Source organism: Xiphophorus maculatus, chromosome 21, assembly GCF_002775205.1.
Source record: "Xiphophorus maculatus strain JP 163 A chromosome 21, X_maculatus-5.0-male, whole genome shotgun sequence".
In the NCBI taxonomy this organism is placed as follows: domain Eukaryota; kingdom Metazoa; phylum Chordata; class Actinopteri; order Cyprinodontiformes; family Poeciliidae; genus Xiphophorus; species Xiphophorus maculatus.
Genome location: NC_036463.1, coordinates 3,265,343 through 3,285,626, shown reverse-complemented (window position 1 = coordinate 3,285,626; position 20,284 = coordinate 3,265,343). Strand labels below are relative to the sequence as shown.

Below are 20,284 nucleotides of genomic sequence, written 5' to 3'. Positions count from 1 at the left end.
AATTTATTCTATTTTTTTCCAAAAATGAACAAATTATATTTTGTTTGCATTTCGGCATGTTAGTCTGCCTGCATCTAGTGCTTTCCTGAGGTTGGGATGGGAGCAGTAGTGGCGAAGCGGAACCTTTGTTTGGGGGACGTTGCTTCCGGATTGGTTATGGGGCGCAGTTCCGGTTTGCCTCAAACGCAATCTGGACAAGTACACCTGGATGCTAATGGCAACGCTTCGGACGTCATTGTTGATTTCTGTTTTATTACTTCTGGTCAGTACACGGTGAAAACAAACCAAAACTACTCTGTAAGATGTTTACCTCTTATTTGACCAGTATATTGCTCTGTGTTATGGTTTCTGCCAGTAGTTGCCAATTTAACAGGTGAGGGTAAAGTTGGCAGTATGCCAGCCGGCGCTGGGAGGTCAGGTGATTAGTAGACCATGATATCTTGCTAACTCTGGATTTTATGAGTTTCATTTTGCTTTTATTTGAATAATATTCAGTTTAAGTTACTTGTTGACTCAAATTAGCTCAGAGCCTGAAAGTAAGGTGAGTCCAGCCAAAGTTAAATGTAGAGAAACTATTCTTTGTTCATAAAGTGTGGGAATTGAGGTTAAAGTTGAAACAATGTTAAGTGAATTTCTGTATTTGTTTTGAAAGTCTTGCAATTCTATTTTTGATCAGTATTCAGTTAAAATCAGTGCGCATTTTAATGCTTATGCCAGTTAATATAGAGCTAAATGCAGCAGGGCTTTAAAACAGTTGTTTTATCCTGTTTAATACACATACCGTGGTTGTCTTCATTTAAGTGAGGGATGGAAATGCGAAAAGGATAATGTATGAATGTAGTGGTATAGAAATATACATATTCCTATACAAATAGTTTCCAGGTGTGACGCTCCGGTTGGGTAAAGTGGGCGGGGTATATAAGCGGCCACTGTGCCCAGTCAGACATGTGTCTTCCTCATCATTCACTGTGTGGCCCGCGTCTCTTGGGTTCCGGCGGAAGAAAAGGCAACATATCGCCAGTGTGGTGCATGCTGCTTTGATTCCCTGGTGGTAGGTTTCCTCTCTCCCTGCACTATTGCTGATCTTTGTTAGAAAATCTAAATTTAAGTATGATTGTAGGTGAAACGCTATTGTGCTGCTCTCCTCTGCTTCCTCGTTCAGCGAGTGTGTGTGTGCGTTTCTGCCTGGATTGACAGGTAAATTAACGCTCATTGTAAGCTCCAGTTTGTTGCAGTTCTGTCTAAAATGATTAACTTTCATAGGTCTCCCCATATTCGAACCATTGCTGCTCTTTTGGATCCCGGATTTTGCACGTCATCAGTCAAACTTGGACTGTGGTGGCGCCTATACGCCTTAATTGGAGCGGTGTTTGGGGTGTGGCATCGGCGCGCCGAGCTCGCGTCCTGCAGTGGCGTGACCAGAGCCACACCGGATCTTAATATTCAACTTGGATTTTTTATTTGTTTCTTTATTTGGTTTCCGGCCCTTTGGTTCCTTTAGATAATTGTTTATTTATTTGGGCTGATATTGTTTTTCTTTTGTTGTATTAAGTATAAGGTTGTTGTATTTGGTTAACTGTTTTTCTGTTGTTTGCAGTTGCTGAGGTCCGGTGGTGGTGCTGGTGTGGTGACGGTGTCTCCCTCTTTTTTGTGCCGTGATTTCTGAGTTTGGGTTGTCTCACTGCGTCTGGTGCTTTTACGGTTTTTCTGTTTGCTGTGTTTGGTGGATCCCGTCCCTATAGTGGCCCCTTCTGCCGGTGACCTCAGCTACTATAGTTTTTTTCTGTTTTTCCTTAGTTTTTTTGTTGTAAAGAACTGGTTTTAAAAAGAGTTTTAAAAGAATTTAATAAATAGCTTTTTGTGTATTTGCAATTGCCTCAGATGTTTTAATTTATGCATAACCGAACCTGTGTGCTTTAAAAAAAAGAGGTAATATTCTCTGGGTGAAATTCCCAGGGTGGCGCTGTGGAGCAACTTAATTGGGTTTAGAAATTTAAATTGCCCAATATTCTTGATTTTAACCCAGTCTCGCCACATGAAGTTAATTATTACCTGTGAGAAAAGTAAACCAGGTTCATAAGACAATGGTTATGTAAAACATTAATACTGTACACTTTAAAAGGTTTGTTTATTAACAAATAAAGGAAAACGCAATCTGTATGATAACGGCAGTACATCGGTCGTCATTGCTGACTTCTATTTCATTATTCTTCAGATTGTGCAACATCACTGTTATAGCAGTCCTGACACTCGGGACCTGTAACTCTAGCACCAAGGGGCACACCTCATATATAAGGCAAAGAGTCATTTATTGTGTACTGAGGTAGTTCTGACTTGAATGATGCTCCAGGTACTTGCTAGATAGCAAGTTATTAAACCAACAAAAAGGTCAAAATCACTGGCAGATTCAGGGTTAATCTTTTAATTTGATCAATATGCAAATTGTAACTGGAGGTAATTACATTTAGCAGTGACACAATCAGAGTCCCAACTTGAATCAGATAGAAAACCTGTTGAATTTGCAAAAGATTAGGGTGCTGGCAAGGCGGCCTTTCTACTTTGAGGACATTAATATTATCACAAAACCATAAAAAGGCAAACAAAAAAAGAAAAGAAATAAACACACCAGTGGAGACCTGCATTGAAATAATGAAAGAGAATCTGTACCGTTTTGAGTGGCAAATGCAAAGGAAATCCATTTATCAACACATCCAGTCTGTGTTGACCCTATTATTGATTTTTTATTCATTTTTTTTTACAGGAAAGGTCAAGAAAATGTCAAAACAGAATTTAACTTGCTTAGAAATTTTTTTATTTCTTGCAGAAATTAAAATTTTTCTCACCTCGCTTTAATAAAATGACAGACTTGAAGGGTTATGCAACCTTGACAGCGCTATCTGTTTAAGTACTTTATGGTGTTAATCAGTAATTTGTTTAATTTCACAGATCTGTGGTCAAATCTGCTGAAGGAGTCTGGCACATCCTCACCGCCAGTGTATCAGCAGTGCATGGAAGGAGAGCTTCAGGGAAGGATGACCCACTAAACTCACCACTTCTCTAACCCTGACATTTAGCAGTCCGACATGAGAACTGGTTGAACAGGTCAGATCAAGATTTTCTTTAAATGTAATTACTAAAAACATCATCGCAGTGATAATGGTTATTTATCCATGTATAAAGTGGTTTCAAGAAATAAAATGCGAAACAAATAACTGTTTTGTTTTCACCGTTATTAGAAAGAAAGCCAATAAAAAGCTGTGGCAGTCATAAAATATTTGATGACTCACTTAGTTATACTACATTACATGGTAATAGCTGTGTCATATTTGGTTTGGTAACACCATTCCCATTTGCATCCCTCCAGGCAGCTTAACTTGTTTTGAGAATGGCAAACATGGAGTCCCTCGGGGCAGATCCCACAAAGGAAATGGCCTGTGTCTGTTTGTGTTTGTAAGACACAAAAAAGAAGAATGGAGTGAATAGGGGGAAGAGAGCTCAGGCATCGCTGAGTTTGAACAGAACGCCGAGCATATGGCTTTGAGTCATTCAGCGGAGGAAAGAGAAAGGTGCGTTTCTTGATTTAATGAAGTGGTGCAGACAGCACTGAGTGTGAGACAGGCTGCTATTTAAGGATTCCTGTTAGTCACAATTATGTATCCTGCCTCAGAACATGAGAGTGAATTTAAAAACAACTCAATAAAGCTTTTCTTAATTTTTTATTATCACTGTCTAGTTGGGTTTTAGTAATCTTGCAGTATTTCCTGAATGAAACAGGTTGCTCTTATACTTTTTTAATCACTAAACTGACTTGTTTTGCCATTTAAATGCTTTTTTAAAATAGAAAATACACACTTCCTTTGTATTCCAGAGACAACTCTAGAAAAACGGACATTTGTTAGGGTGAACCTTTCCTTTTAAAGCGAGATGGTAACTTTAAGAGGGGAGCAAGATGATAGCTGAGTCATGGTGGTATTCAATGTTTAATGCACATATTTGTGCTCCTGCCTGCAGCAGCAATATCAGCGATAGCGACAACATTCTGCACCTCAGCAAAGGCAATCCGCACTTAGGTAGAGGTGACATCCATTTATTTTAGTTCATTTTGATCATTATAACCGATAGATGTCGGTGTATGAAAAATTTTAATATTACAAGTAACTAATTACTTCCCACCTCTACGTTTTGGTCAGTACTCCTTGTAAAGTCAGACGTTTTTGATGTTTTTAGGAGTTGGTATCAAATACGTACAGGATAATAATAACAATCATAATCCCATAGGCATTGAAAAGGAGGAACAAAGAGAAGAGAAGGAGAAAGTTCAAACTATTCCTTCCATTGATCATAACGGGCAACTTATACTGCCTGATTTTATTTATATAGCACATTTCAGCAACAAGGCAGTTCAAAGTGCTTTACATTATAAAAACACAAAAATACAAAGTTGTACAACACAGTCAACAATTGTCAAGAGCCATCGTTGCACATCAAAATGTTGAATAATGTTTCATTGATTATGTTTCGAAAGCAACTCTAAACCTTTAGATTTAAAGGTACCCTGTTTTTGCAGTTTTCTGGGACTTTGTTCCAGATTTGTGGTGCATAGAAGCTGAATGCTGCTTCTCCATGTTTGGTTTTGGGAACCAGAAAACCCGATAAATAAAGTAAATAATTTGAATTGAATTAAATAAACCCCAACATGTGAACAGCATAACCACTCACTGTTTGTTAAATGCACGTTTCTATGTGTTGCCTCCTTCTGAATGTTCGGTTCTTCAGTTTTTAAGTGTAGCGTTTTTGATTTCCCAGTTCATATGTGTCCAGGCTCCGCACCCCCCTACCAAAAAAGGAAAAAACTATTTCATAGCTTTGCAAAATGATTCCACATTTCAAACGAAAGCGAACATTTGACAGACTGGTGTCTGGTTAGATGTGAAAAACAGATTTTCTTTGACTTACTTTGCACTGCCTCTGGAATGAAAAGTTCTGGATAGCTGAAAGGACATTTCATGAAGGAGAATCATTTCTTTGAAACTTGATTTAAAGACATTTGATTCCGAAACTTATCTTTCTGCTTTTATTCTTGTGTAAAACTTTTACAAGGAGTGATATTTTTTTAATGCTTATTTGACCGTCTCTTGGACAATAATTAAGACGACTTGGAGAAGATTCTGTTTAGTGTCAGACTTGTTAAGTTATGGCCATTGAAATTAAATTCAAGTAAACCTCAGTATGGCAGTGTCACTGCTGGAGCACCAATCATTTTATTTCTATATATATATATATTTATATATAAATCCCTTGGAAAATGAGGGCAATTTTCCCCTTACTTGAAATAAATGGGATTTGATACCCATACTGTATGATGCAATTAGCCACCTGTGGCCTTCATATCAAAGCTATCAGTCATTATTTCCCTGACACAGTTCCAGCAATAACTCAATATGTGAAGCTTTTGATTTGCTATCCTGAATGATTTTGCCTTTAACAAAGCTTCACAGAACCAAACCAATTAAACAATCCCCATTCCTGTGGTTTGCTTTAATTCTTGGTTTCGTTAACGTCTGACTTTGACCACAGATCTTTTCAGAGTTCAATAATAGATGGTGCATTTGCTCTGACGTCTCTGTGTCAAGGTCAGCCTCTGCTGCCGCCGCACAATTAGTGGGGTTAACGAAGCTGTGTGGCCGCAAAGAAATGCAGTTTCACCCACTTAGATCAGCACCACCCTGCAAAGCTAACGTGCTAACTGAGCCAACACTCAGCTGCTGCGGTGACAGCTTTCTTCCTGCTTCACATGACGACAGATGAAGTGGCTCATTTTAATTTAATCATAATTAGCTCTACAATCCTTAACCTTCCGGTGGGGTCGGAGTGGAGGTGCTATTGGAAACTGAGGCAAAGCGAACTGGAAAGTCTTAGCATAACAAACTGGCTAATGTGTATTCATTTGTTTGAGCGAAAGCAGATTGTTCCGTGGCGACAACAATAGAGGAGTTTATTCAAAAGGCGGCTTGACAGCTCGTCTTTTGCTGCATCACGACAGCGCGCCTTGCGTGACTCAGTAATTGAATGCTGTAAACAAATTGGCTTCCAACCAAACAATGCTCTCGATGCCCGACTGTCCGGTTAATAATCATGTTTTCCTACTTTTCAAACTCAACTTGTCATTTTGATTTGTTAAGTGACTTACGAGGAAGCTAAGATGTAGATTTTATGAACTCGCTGAACTGAGTAGAGTTGGCTGAACTCCTCACACCCTCCTCATTACTCCTTCTGTTTAGTTCAGTTCTATATTGTTCTTGCTAAAATTCCCTTTAGCAAGACGCCACAGGCAGTACAGGGTTTTATCCAACTTATGTAGTTTTAGAGTGGCGCTCTCTCTCCCCCACCTGTTGCTGTGTCACTCAGCTGTGTAGCCAATGGAGGGGAATTGCTATACAAATTTGGCTCTTGTCAAGACAAGCACCTGTCATTATTTTTAAGTTAGTGAGAGTTTAACCTTAAATTTGCAAACAGCTGCAGGGGGAGAGCATGTCTCTCAGCACAACACAAATCCAACTGCAGCTTCACTAATGGTGGAGATTGCTTTTTGGCTAAACATAGCTTACATCAATCTTTTAGGCCATTGTGTTCCTTATAAAAAGCAAGAGTGGCACAAAAGAGCTAACATTCAATGCAGAGTATGTTTTCTGTTGATATATTTCTAAATTTAGCTGGAAGGCTTTATTATTTCTTTTCTTCCAGTGGACCCCCAGTGTTCATAGGGGTAACATGATTACTATTATTAGCAATCATGTTACCTTTAGTGATTTTGATAAAGTTAAATATAAAAAATAACTTGAATTAAAATGTGACTATAGCCATGTCTAATGCTTTGAAATTAGCGTCTGTATTTTTAAGATCCTCCTACTCTTTCTGACACTCCTCCTTCACCACATTGTAACAACAATACTTCTCCATGCTGCCCATTGATGTCTTTTACAACTTTTTTTAGTTGTTGCAGTTTGAATTTCAGCTCAGCAGATGCGCAGGTCACCAGTTGTTTGCTAATTACTGCTGCCGCTAGTCTTGTGGAGCCTCTATTGCCAACTCCTCAGCAAGAAAAATAGCTATTGGCTTCACTAAAAGAAATCAAAACTTCTTAGTTTTTATTTGTACCGTTTGGAAATATGAAAAAATGTGTAGAAGAGACACAAAAATGTGTTGAAGAGACAGCGGTTGTTTGTTATACGGACCACCGTCACTAAGAATCGATGTGAGCGTGTAACAATGAACTCATATCACTAGCTGAATTTCCATTGCACGATTTGACATTTTGAAAGTAAATTTGCTTATTGGAAACACCAATTTTGGGAAAACGTTTATGTTAAAAGGTCTTGACGCTCAGATGAAGTGGGGTTTCATCGTATCGAAACGTTTATCGTTTATTTCGCAAAACTGCAATGGAAACACTTTTTTTTCTCATCACGAGTCACATGATCAACAACCGGATGTCATTACTGGCTGAAACTACAAAGAAGATGACAGGAAATGTTAGGAGAATGTCACAACATGTTTTTAACTTTGTTGACTCATCGCATCAACAGTTATTCATGTATTATTTTATCTGTGTTTCTTATTTAATGGAAACACCCCAATTGCGAAATTGTAATTTTTCTACATTTGTTATGGAAACACGGCTATTGTCTTTGTAATTGCTGCAACCTACAAGGATCATGGTTCATTTAATGCCCATTTAAACACAACAACAGACATTTACTAGAGCTTTGCTTGGCTATACCTTCTGGATGTGACAGAGTGAGACAGAAAGGGGATTCGCTTTCCGTCCTGCAGTAAAAGCTCTGGATTGCATGTCACTGCTCTGGCTATCATCCAGACCTTCCATTAGGTCGTCACCAGACCATGGCAGGAAAGGCCTTTGCCACTCTGCTCAACAACTGAAGAAATAGTCTGTGCTGATACCTTACTAGACCCTCTATGTGTGACTGTAAGTCTTGTACCTTATTTCGCTTTTCCTCTGTGTTGGAATGTTTAAAGGATTATGGAAAGATTTACCCCTTAAAACATTTATTGGTTTATTTTTTTTAGAAATAAACAATCATAGCTGCTTTCTGGTTGGTGGATTTTGTGAAGAAGTCCACTTGGAATCTCTTTATCAAATTACATGTTTTATTTTTAGTAACAAAAAAATCATCATCATGTTTGGATTGTTCGTTCACAAGTGCATTGTTATTAAAAAAAAACAAAGGGCTTAGAGTAAAACCACCTTCAGTGGTTGTTCAGCATTTGCGGATTCAGAAATTTGCTGATTTTATTTTTATTTGTGGAAAGGAACTCCTAATTATTCAGAAAAACCCACATATCTGTTTATCTTTTTCGTATTGCTCATTTAAATATTAGAAAATGCAGCTTTAGAAGCGGAAATGGTGCAGTGCTATTGGACACACAACTGGATAGCATTTGCAAACCAGCCAACCAAGCAGTGCCATTTATTTACCTTGGCATTGATTGGCTGTTCTCCTAACAGCAGAGATAATGCAGACTGCAGATATCTTTCTGATTGTCCTAAGATGGCTTCCACGGTGTGTATATATGCATATTCAGGTAAACATCTGTTCTCAAACACACTGGTTTTCCTTTGGATTCCTTCTTAATAGTAAATTCACAGCCAAGTGTTATGTTTTGCAGTTGGTGTGTAATATAAGCAGGGACAGAGCAAACAGATGGCTTTAGTTAAGTTTCTGTAGTTCTCTCCCAAAAGGTGCCTTCTGGTTCGCCCAAGCAAAACACTATGAAACTTATCACAACTTGTAAACTTTCTTTGTAACTAATAGATATTTGTGACATCCCAATTCAATCCTAAGTATTGTATCGGGTTTGGTTATTTCATTTGTGGCTTCTTGGCTTTCTCTTTCCTGAAATATGCCCAAAGGGCCCAGAACAGCTGAAGCACTTAATAAAGTGGGAATACATTTTTTTTGGCAAATGAATCATATTTAAAAATTTGGCAAGTCATGCTTTCAATGAGTCTTACCACAGAGTAAATATGCTAGCATTAGCTTAGCACTTTTAGCACACTGTTCAACATTAAAGTATTGTTAACAAGAACTTGTCTTTACTGAAGAAGAGTTGTTTTTGTCAAGTATGGCAGCCACAACTCAACATAACTGAATAATTTTAATCTGGCATTAAACTGGAGCTCGGTATCAGTGTGACCGAAATTAGTAATAGGAATGAAACAAATCGAGATCTGGAGGTTTCTAAAGGAGATAAATGAAATTGTAGACATAAGTAAGCTTTTCTGTCCAACTGGCATTTATTTAAGAAAACAGTGCTTATTACATGACCAAACTGTAGCATTTAGCCAGCCCTAACCTTATCTTTTTTACAACTCTAGTACAAGTCTATTTACAGAATCCAACTAACAGAAACATACAATTTTCACATGGGCCTTTTTCATTAATTACAAAAATCCTCAAGTGTTTCCAAAAATAAAAAATACCGATGATTGAGAGATAAATAGATAAATATACAAGCATCCGATCAGACTCAGTCATCCAATAAATAAATAGAACAATAAATAACATTCAGAAGATTCTTTGGGCAAACTCGGCCCATTTCATTTGTCTCACAGGTTCTGGCATTGGTCTCGATGCCAGTCTGAGCACAGTACAGCACGCTGACGGAATCAGCTTTTACTTATGGGGATGAGAAAAATTAAGAAAAGTACTGGATATGTGCCATGAAACAGCAAGTGAAACAACAATTATATTGAGGCACTTTTTAAAGGATGTTCCAGGAAATGACAACATTTCCGTGCGTCTTCCCAAGAGGAAACTAAATGCAAGACGTGAAACAACATTCAATTGACAAGAAATTGAATGGCTGCCCATCTAATCATCTTAACATAATTTTTTTTAATATTTTATTTATTTATTTATTTATTTATTTTTTACAATTTTGGGACTGAACATTGTAAAATGACCTTATAAAATAGAACCAGTGAGTTGTAAAACAAAACAAACATTGGAGAAAAACTATGGTGAAAAAGATATGAGGCAATAGCAAAAAAAAACAAAACAATGTTACATCTTCCCTTTTTAAGTCCATGAGGAACATCAGTGCGTGTTCTCTGTGTTTGTCGAATCTGAATGAGTTTCTGATTGCTCTCCAAAGATCCCCGCCAGAGTTTTAAAGTGAGGCCCCCAGTCGCTGAGGTAGTCATAGTCCTCCTCGAAGTCTACTGCGAGCGACTCGATGGAGCTGAGAGACTCTGCCACCGAGCCGTTCCCCTCGTAGGCGTACGTGGCCAAAGAGTCATAGGGCGGAGCCGAGTTGTCCGTGTCGTGCTCTTTCAGCCGCTGGTTGATGAAGTCTCGGATGTCTGAGCTGTCCTGAGAGGCGGGCGGCTTGGGGCCTCGCTGCATCTCGGGCTTGATGTCCCTTCGGTACAGGTTCTCCTTGACGACTTTGGGGTTTCGAAGGGTCCCCATGTCAAAGGCGTGCGTGTCCTCTTCCCCTCCTCCTTCGTCGTCGTAATGGATCACATTATCTCGGATGTCCTCTTTGGAGGACATGAGGGTTTCCTTTTTCTTCTGGCGTCTTAATCCCACGTAGAGTACGACGATAACTGGGGAAGGAAATTAGAAAAGCTTGGTGTTAGGAAGTCATTCAACTGTACTCTGAAGCAGGGGTTCCCTGCACAACAATGCTATCAATCAGGATTATCTGTACAACACATTTCAGCAACAAGAGAATTCAAAGTCCTTTACATCATACAAACATGAAAACATCTAACACATCATACAGTCGACAAATTTGAAAACCAACAACAGACGTTGCAATTTGTCAAGTGCCATCATTAAAATACTCAGTCATTAAAAATGCTTTTGGACTATTTATTATAGTCCAAAAGCATCTCTAAGCATGTGTGTTTTTAGTCTTGATTTAAAGGGACTCAGTGTTTCAGCTGGTTTGCAGTTCTCTAGAAGTTTGTTCCAGATTTGTGGAGCATAAAAACTGGATGCTGCTTCTCCATGTTTGGTTTTGGTTCTGGGGATGCAGAGCAGAACCAGAAGAGGATGATACTATGACAGTTTTTGTAAAGAAACTGTGCTTTTATGTTATTCTTGCTGGTCTGGAACCAACATGCAATTCTTTACTGTTCTGTTTGGGTTTGTTGTCTTGTTGAACTGCAAAAAGCTTAATTAGCCATAAATTGAAGTCAGGTCTGCTGAAAGCAGAGAAACCAAAACCACCTATCCAGCTCAGTGAGGAGCCATATTGTCTGATAAAAAATTAAAAAGTCTTATGACAAACATTAAACATTATCATTATTATAAAGTAGATTGCATGGTTCTGTACAATAGGTTGACAGCCACTGTGGCTATTTTACGAACAGTCTGTAATTAAAAAATATATTTAAAGTAAATTTCACCCACCTTACTTAGCAATTAATATAGCCAGCTGTTGGCAATGCAGCATTTTTTTAAGATTCCAGTTCCCAGATGATTTAAAAATGATGAGAGTTTATACCACCATGAACATGTCTTCAATTTCCTGGTTGTACATCTTGGATTTTATTTAGTGTCATTAAACTTTTTTTAGGTCATTCTATATCCGAAAGCTCCTGCAAACTCTTCCATCCGAGTTTATCTCATTAGCATTTATATCATTCTAACATGAAGCAGTAAGATGATGAACATTGTATTCTTCTAGAGAGCAAGTTAACATACTGACATTTGCAATTAACTCACAGGCTCCCCTGTGCCTACAGTACAGACTCAGAAATCTGACTTTAAATGACTCTGAATCCTGCTCAAACATCTAAGTTAGCTCATTATTTCAATTACACAGACAGCGCTTGTTTTATTTTAACTACTTTTAACGGTGAGTTGAAACAACAGTGATGTGCACGCTTTGTCCAAAGTATTTCTGATTTATATCTGCGGGTCTGGCTATTTTCCAACATACAGTCAAACGCCTGCTGGTCTGATTTGGTTTCAACCATGAACAGGTGAAAACAAAAAAGCAGATTAAGGCCTATGACATAAGTTTGGGAAAAAAATACCACAGTTTCCTGTTAGGAAGACGAGGCTTTTCAACAAAAACGTAAAACTAATACTTCTAATTGCTTCAAACAGAAAAACAGATAAATTATTAAATATGATCAGATTTGCAATATTATTTCAATTCTGGGGGAGGAAAGTCAACGAAGGGGCTTGAATAAATCTATAATCCCTTGCACTAGAGATGAAATCTTTGAGTTGTGATTGTTTATAGTTACTTGTATGGCATTTTAGTTGTGAAACCGCTGCTGCCTTTTGGCTAGGCTTGAAAAAGAGAAATTTTATCTCAGTGGGACTTTCCTGGTTAAATAAAGGTAAAAAGAAATAAAAAGGATTTTGAGTTGAAAGTACATTTTAACGATTTTGGTACCTTATCATTTTCAAACCTTGCTGTCCTTTGATATCAGTAGCCGATCCATTCCCACATGAACATTAATTAGAGGCTAATTTTCACTCATGGAAACAAAAAAAAAACTCTGAGGTTCCCTAAACAGCTTATTTTAGAGAGCGTAGTACACCACTGTTGTGTTGTTTTCTTCCCAATGCAAAGCAGTAAATTTCCTGCTCTCTCTTCTCCCTTGTCAGTGCAATCTGTCTTACTCTGTCTATCTCCCCTCTGCGTCCCTTGGTCTGTCTGTGCTCTGAATAATGCAGTAAATATGTGTTTTTCTTCTGGCTCTGTGATGTATAGCTGCACGTCAGCGGTGGAGCAATGGTAGGAATAACTCCGAAATCAGTCAGTGAAATGAAAGAGTCAAATAAATACATTGAAGTTGAAAAAATAGGTCTCCTGCTTTAATCCCCTCCTTTATATAACTTTTCTGCTTTTCTTCACTTGCAAATGAATTCATCAACCTTTCTGTGGTGTGGCAGCTCCCCCTAGCGGTGCATTTTCAGACTTCCGCAGGATGGTGTGTTAATGTAGGGCATCCTAGTCGCACGCCGAGCCGTCACGTTGTCCGTGCTCATCAGTTTGGAGGGAATAAGAAGCAAAGTGAAGCTCTCGCAACGATCTGTTTCATTTGCATCATTATTTGTCCTGGTACAACAAATCCTGCTCAGTGTCTCTACGGAAACGCTCACAGTGTGAGTTCAGAGTCCCTCTGCCGCTTCCCTTGTCGGGGACAGTCTGACAGTTTGGCATCAGCCTCAGCCTTGAGGGGCTGACTCAAGCAGGAGCTTTGAAGACAGCCTTCAGATGGAGAGGACACACCGAGACGGCTCTGCAGCAACCCACCACAATACACTACAAGCCTTTTTATGCTTGATAACATACTGAACACTCAGCCGTGAGTGGATATGTCACCTGAATGCATTCAGAAGGCACGTGAAAAAGGGGATTAATTATGAGAAAGGGTTTCAATTCCATGTTGGGCGTCAATTAGGAAAGGTAATAGTACTAAAAATAAAGCTGCAGTATGTAGCTTATCATATATATAAGATGTATGAAATAGAAAAAAATGTAGCTCCTCTGCCTTCTTCAGCGCACCCAGTGCTAACTAGAAACAGCCAATCAGAGCCAAGAGGCGGGTTTTAGCGCTGTCAATCATGCCCATACACACTGCCAGCAGAGCCTGTTGTGAATGCTAATGCTAGTTTGCATGGTCACCGATGGTGGCGGATAAACAGTTTTTCTGTAAAGGTAAGTTGTTTCTGTCATTAGCACATTTAGCAGCATGTTCACAAATATGATTGACAGCACTAAGACCCTCCTCCTGGCTTTGATTGGTTGTTTTTGGCCGGGAACTGTGCATGTCGCATAACAAACTGTCACGACATAGTGACACTTTATCAAATATGTAAATGTTACATACGGCAACTTCAGATGTTAGAGCACAATTTTCATTGTAAAACAAAACATTTACTTCTCTTGAAATATGCAGATCAGCTGGAAAAATGAATAGTAGAAGATTAAAGGAAAAAGTGAGGTATTTTTCTTTTTCTTATTTTTTACCGTGACCTTGCAGAAGGATAAAAAGCTGTAGCATGGGAGGCATCGACAGGGCAGAAAGATTAAATTTAGTTTATAGAGCTTAGCGGTTCCTCCCTCTGATCTTTAACGTCCCTCTGAATGATCATATATGGGAGATTTAATTAAGTCTGGCTGCTAATGGAAAAATCCCTCCTCTGATGGTGAAAAAAAGCAAAAATGCATTATAGAGAAATGCTGAAGCACATCTCAACATCTAAGAATTTAGTACATATCTTTTAACGTATCTACATTAATCAGCCTCTATGTATGAAAACTGGAAAGAAAAATCAGTAATAAATAGATGGCAATGGACAAACCTAAGAAAAGAACCCAAATAATCCCATATTTTTAAGACGATCTTTTCTGTCATTAATAAGATCACTTTTAGATTTTCTGTTTAATTTGATGGCAAACAAATAAACTGTAAAACGAAAGCCGTTGTCTTCGGTAGCAGCACAAATCACCAACAGCAAATGAATAGCCGTGGAATAGAAATGTCAGTAGTTTGACATTTCATAAAATGTCAACATCTCTCTTTTTGACAACAGTTGGACGTGGTGATCAATACCACTATCCTGGAATCCGGTCGTCACCATTCTCCTCTGACTGCAAAGCAGGACGACACTGCCCCCACAAGTAAGAAAGAGAAAAGACCCCAATAACAAGATGAAGATAAAATATTAAGAAACAAAACAGATGTTCAAACTTCAGGGGTTTTTTGGGCAGCTTGTTGGAAATGCCATCTTCCTCGTCGCCTGCTGACTCTATTCTAAGCTACATTTTCTTGCTAATGGTTCATGTTAGGGGATCTCAAAATCTTATAGGGAAAAATATTTTCTTCCAAAAAATAACTTTAACATTACAAAATGCACCTTATTCTTCACAGACCTTGCAGGTTACCTTCTGAAACATTGAGGTTACTTTTTGAAATCACTTCTGCAACTTCCTGGAAACTTTCTGAAATTATCAAGCTACTTTTGTGCAATTTAAGTGTTTTTGTTTTTACCCAGAAATTTCAACTCATTTTTAGAAATGTACCCGTTACTTTCTGGAACTAGAGAGTGAACCTATCTTGAACTGACACATTACTTTTTAAAACTTACTGGTTACTTTTCATAATTTTATCCGAAACCTAAACTATTCTGCTTCTCCAAATTGATCCAGAAATTAAATTTAACTTTAAAGAAAATCCCTATTTACTTGGTAAAACTTAGTACTTACGTTTTTACAGGTAACTTTATGGAAAGTCATGCCGTGAGACATGGTCATCACATTGTTTATGCGTTGTGCTTTTACACTAAAACTCGTTAAAGTTGTTACATTTTACCTCATTCTATGAAAAAAAAAATAGAAAAAAGCATCATTTTCTGCCAGATCTCACCTAATAAGATGACGATGCACAGAAGTATGGCGATGAGAGCTCCTGTGCTCAGCCCCACAGGAAGAAAGATGGCCTCGGCGCTGCATGTAAGCAGCGAGCCGTCCAATTCGCAGCCACACACACGAATGGTTAGCGTCCCCGTGCTGCTCTTCGGCGGGTAGCCATTGTCTTCTATCACAACAGGCAGGAAGTAGATCTCTTGTAGACGCCGCCTGAAGCCGCTCCGCTTTGTCACAATTCCTGCCGTGTTGTCTGAAAGAGACGCAGCATGCTGATTCATATTGATTCAAAAGAACTTGTTTTGAATTAGAACGAGGTTAGAATTGGGGCTTATTTTTCATCTTTGCAGGTTAGGTATTCAGGGAACGCAAACTGAAATAAATCAAACAAGCTTCTGAGAAAGTCTAGGAGTCCAAGAATGAGAGGTGAAACTTTATTTCTGATAGTGTTTGATGCCTTTCCGAATGAAATGAAAAACGCCTACATATCAGTCCCATCTTATTAAAGTTATCGCCTAACCACACCCTGCGAAGCATTTTTATTCTTCCTCTGCTCTGAGATCGACTTATTTTCTAATCTCTTTGCTCACAAAGTAAGGATTGATTCTGAAATTAGCTATGATAGGTACTAGCAGGAAAAATGGAGATGAAAACATGAAAAAGGTGCGAGTTGAGAAGACAGCCGGAGGTGCAAGGATGGCAAGTTGAATAGAGGGTGACAACGTACACACGGGAGGGGGGACATGTCGGCTCGAACCTGCCTCTTCCTGTCTTCCACAGCCACGTTGTCTGACCCCTGTCAAGACAAGTTTGTTGCACCAACAAAGCCTGCACTCTTTCTGACAGGAGGTCAGGCGTTTTAACACACCTTGCATGTTGTGCACAGCCGTGATTTTTGTTTGCGCTCACTCTCTTTCTCCCCGGCTCAACCTGTGTGCATCGCCTTCAGTGTTTGTATTTCCTGTCCCTGCCTATCAGATCCCAGCCTCCATGTGTTTCATAGGCTGCTGGCAGTCAGGAAAGTGAAAGACTGTGTGTCCAAAAGGTAAAAGTGGATCAGAGGTTCAGACCTGGGCTTGTCAAGGACGGTGAATCCATTCGTTTCCCCTGGCCTCATCCTGCCATGTCCCACTTTTCACTGCACGTCTCTTTGGCTCCACTTCAAAGGGCTTGGCGAGCGCACGCTGAAGAGTGTCACACGTGGCCTTATCATATCACCGTGTGCTTTAAAGTTATTTTCAGAACAGAAACGTGACACTCTAACGAACTTTTGCTGGCTCCAACCATCTCTTGATCTTTAGCGATTTTTAAGCTAATTAGCTGAAGGTAGAAATGGACGAAAAGCCGTTAGAAAGTTTGTGTTTTGCATGGCTCCAATATGACGTTGATTATTAATAATGTGGGTTTTTGAGAGTCCCTCTTTCAGTGGTCTTATCGTGATCTCCTGACCCACCTTGTTTGTATCCATTTTCCTCAGCATTTAGAGCCTCGATTTTTCCTTGTTCATTGTCAGATCCTTCCATTGTCTTTGCTTCAGCTCTGGTTCAGCAGAATCTTCTGTGGTTCTGGTTTTATTTATCTATTATTTCTGTTCATTTTAGTAAGATGACTGCTGTTAGATCTGTTCTACCAAACCAGTTGGTATTCTATCTCGAATGAACCCTTTCTGTGTGAATTTGGCCTTCTGTTTTGGATCAATAACCATTTTTCAAAACTCTGTGATGTCCCATTTTTAGCTTTCTTGCAGAACCAATTGGTTTAAGTGTTAAGTATCTTTAGAATAGAAATAGGCCCACAGCATCACAGATCCTCCACCATATATACTGGTGGAGGGTTTGTTGCTGAAACACTCAGTACTTGCCAAATCTAAAATATTTGTAGGGCATTTTGCAAACTGCACAATTACAGTTGTGATGGGAAAGTAGACAATTTTTTCTTGCCTGTGTTCGAAATAATCAGTTACTGTAGATGATGTCATATTTATATCAGTGGCAATCAGAAATTTATGTATTAATAATGGACTGAATCTGACCAAGTACAAAAAAAGCAGGAATAAAAAACATTTAGTTACTTTTATCTTCTAGAGATTCTTAGAGTTGCCAGTAAGTCAATTTATTTGAAAATAATTATATCTTAATATTGTTTTTTATTCCACTGAAAATATATACTCAAATGAAAGATTTTTTCCCCCTCATTTCTTAGTCAGAGATAGGTCTGCAATATGAGATTAAATTGTTTTAATATTTTTAAGTGATTTTTTTTTTTTAAAAAAGCAAATGCTTTTCAAACAGCTTCAACAAAAGTTTTTAATACCTACTGCTCAGCTAAAAAAATGTTTTGCATCATTTATTTTTCTTCATATTCACATACTTACTTCCGAAGTCTCTAACTGTGAAATTCTTATTCTTGACGTCTTCCTTTGACGTTCTGAAGGAGAACTGTTGCCCAGCACTTGGTAGGTCTTGATCTTTTGCACTGAAGATTTGAATCACCTGGTAGGCATGAAAAAAAAAACACACATTTATTTAGATTTACATGTACTTTAAATGCCACTCGCTATTTCCAGACATTTCAAAATCTTAGTGCAGATTTCTGTGTTGGAGTAAATCAATTAGATTTATCATCATAATATAGAAGCAGTAGTATGTCCTGAAAACGGTGCATATCAAACCTTTCAGGCCTGAAACTTGGCAGTGATTGGTTCTCCCTGTCATGTTGGATACAGCTGCTGAGCACTTTCTACATCATCTCAACATATGGTGTGATGGATTAACTTCTTTTAAAACCACTGGGGATTGCTCACTGGTTGTAATTCTAGAGTGAGACACACCAATGTGTCTTGCTCATGTACTATTTCATCCTCTAATACAGTTTCCTGTGTTTCTCTTCCATGAAAGATGTTTTTATCCACAGTTTTTGTTTTTTTTCCTGTTGTGCTGCCTGAGTAATTCCTACTCGTGCCTACGGGACTTTCTACCTTCTCATACGTGAAGGGGCAAAGCTGTTCACACACCCAAAGAAAAACAGGATTTTCAAAGTCATACCATCACCAGGATGGAACCTCAAATCCCAGGAAAGTTAAAGAAATGGGACTAACATGAAGAATATAATTAAACACTGCAAAACCACAAAATCTTATCAAGTATTTGTGGTCTAGTTTCTAATGTGAATGTCTTGGTTCTGTTTTATTTTAAGTGTAATGACTTTAAAGTGAAGCTTAAAACATGAGGAGAATGTCTTGTAATAAGTGAATCTGCAAGTGGAATCAGTACTTTTTTTTATCAATATAAAAAATATTGACTTAAAATAACGTCCTATATCTTACTGAAAAGTTACTTCTAAGTTAGTTCTCTCTTATTTCAATTCTATTAAGATATTTTCACTAGAAACTAGACAAAAATTTGAAGCAGTGACAAGTAGAGATGTGTGATTCTGCACATTTTGGTATCAGTCCAATAACTAAAACCAGAGCCCGTATCGTCGGTACCAGTACTGATAAAAATACTTTTTTATTTAACTTTGATATGTCATCATGTTTTTTTTTTTAATTATTATTATTTTGTTCAAACCTAAGGCAGAATATGTAATTTATAGGTATTCACAAAATACTTTAATAACATATTAAGATGGTTTGTGTGAATTTTTCTAAATAAATAAAATGCAAAAAAAAAAAAAAACAATTAGAGAGAAAATCAAAACAAAATCTTTTTTGAGAATACAAAACTAAAACTAAATTTCAAGAGGGAATCTGAAACTAAATCAATTTTATTATGCTAGTATCAAATCCAATACAGATACCGATATTATTGATATTTTGGATTGATCCACCAACATCTAGTGACAAGAACAATCTGACTATCTCTCATATATATGCAGTCTCTGTTTGGGTATATATATATATATATACCCAAACAGAGACTGCAGTCTTTTTAACCTTTTGCTGTTAATACACCAGTGCTTTTCTAGCCCAGTCCCTTCTGTCTTTTAGTAATTAAAGAAATTGTGCTACACTTGTATCATATAAAACAACAAAAAAGCAAAAATAGGAGATGAGAGGAGGGGTAAAAAAACAACTAAATTAAATGGAAAGTTTCTTACTTACTTTGCTTAATTCAACACAAAACAAAAACACCCAAGTTAAAAATACTCTACTAATTCTCTACCATCTTGAAAGACAGACATGCCTTATATTTCTCCCTCTCCCTGCCGCTGTTACAGCTCTCTCTCCTGTGATAAGTGCAGCTGTGCAGCCAGTTTGCTCTGCCTCAGTCACTGGGTTTGACCTGCTGAAGACCTCCAGGCCCATCCCAAGATCCCCCTCCAACAAACAGGAGCGACTAATCAGCCCTGCTGTCGTGTTACATTATTCCGACTCTGCTGCGCTCCATGTTTGCCCTCTCAGTATTTGAATAAAATTCCCTGTAGGGGAATAAAGCTGACACTGGGTGTGATGAGTGTTCTGCTGTGCTCCCCACAGCGGATGTAAAGTTCACACTTTCGATCTCCGCCGAGCTGGATTAGCTTTGTGATGAATATGTCCCGTTGTAGCTAATAGTCACTTTAATTAGAGTTTAATTTATTGAGCCTGTCTTTTTAGTGCTGAATTAGTGAGTCAAAATGACAGCAAGTGCCCATCAAACAATAGACACTGAGGAAAGTTGTGTTTTTTTGGAGAATCTTTGGGCATAACTCCATGAAATGTTATTTGAATTTGTTGAAAACGGAAGTGTACAGCTGCAAAATAAGCAAAATGAAAAACTTTTCAGACGTTTACAACAGCAAAATATGATATTCCTTTCTTTGCAACAACAATTTAATAAAAAATCTTAAGCATTTGGAAGTCTGGTCAGCCGCAGCAGAGTTG

The 20,284-nt window shown here is 38.2% G+C and overlaps 1 protein-coding gene across 1 annotated transcript in view; it reads right to left on the bottom strand.

The window, feature by feature from the left end:
* Nucleotides 1-9,300: 9,300 nt before the first annotated feature.
* The window catches only part of LOC102224576 (cadherin-12-like), a 188,379-nt gene continuing 177,395 nt past the window's right edge, over nucleotides 9,301-20,284 (bottom strand). Inside the window, exons 10-12 of the mRNA XM_023326567.1 lie at nucleotides 17,795-17,912; nucleotides 15,422-15,673; nucleotides 9,301-10,630 (exon numbers count right to left, since the gene is read on the bottom strand). Coding sequence (XP_023182335.1) covers nucleotides 10,119-10,630; nucleotides 15,422-15,673; nucleotides 17,795-17,912 — 882 coding nt within the window. The 3' untranslated portion in view covers nucleotides 9,301-10,118. The remainder of the gene's footprint in view (nucleotides 10,631-15,421; nucleotides 15,674-17,794; nucleotides 17,913-20,284) is intronic.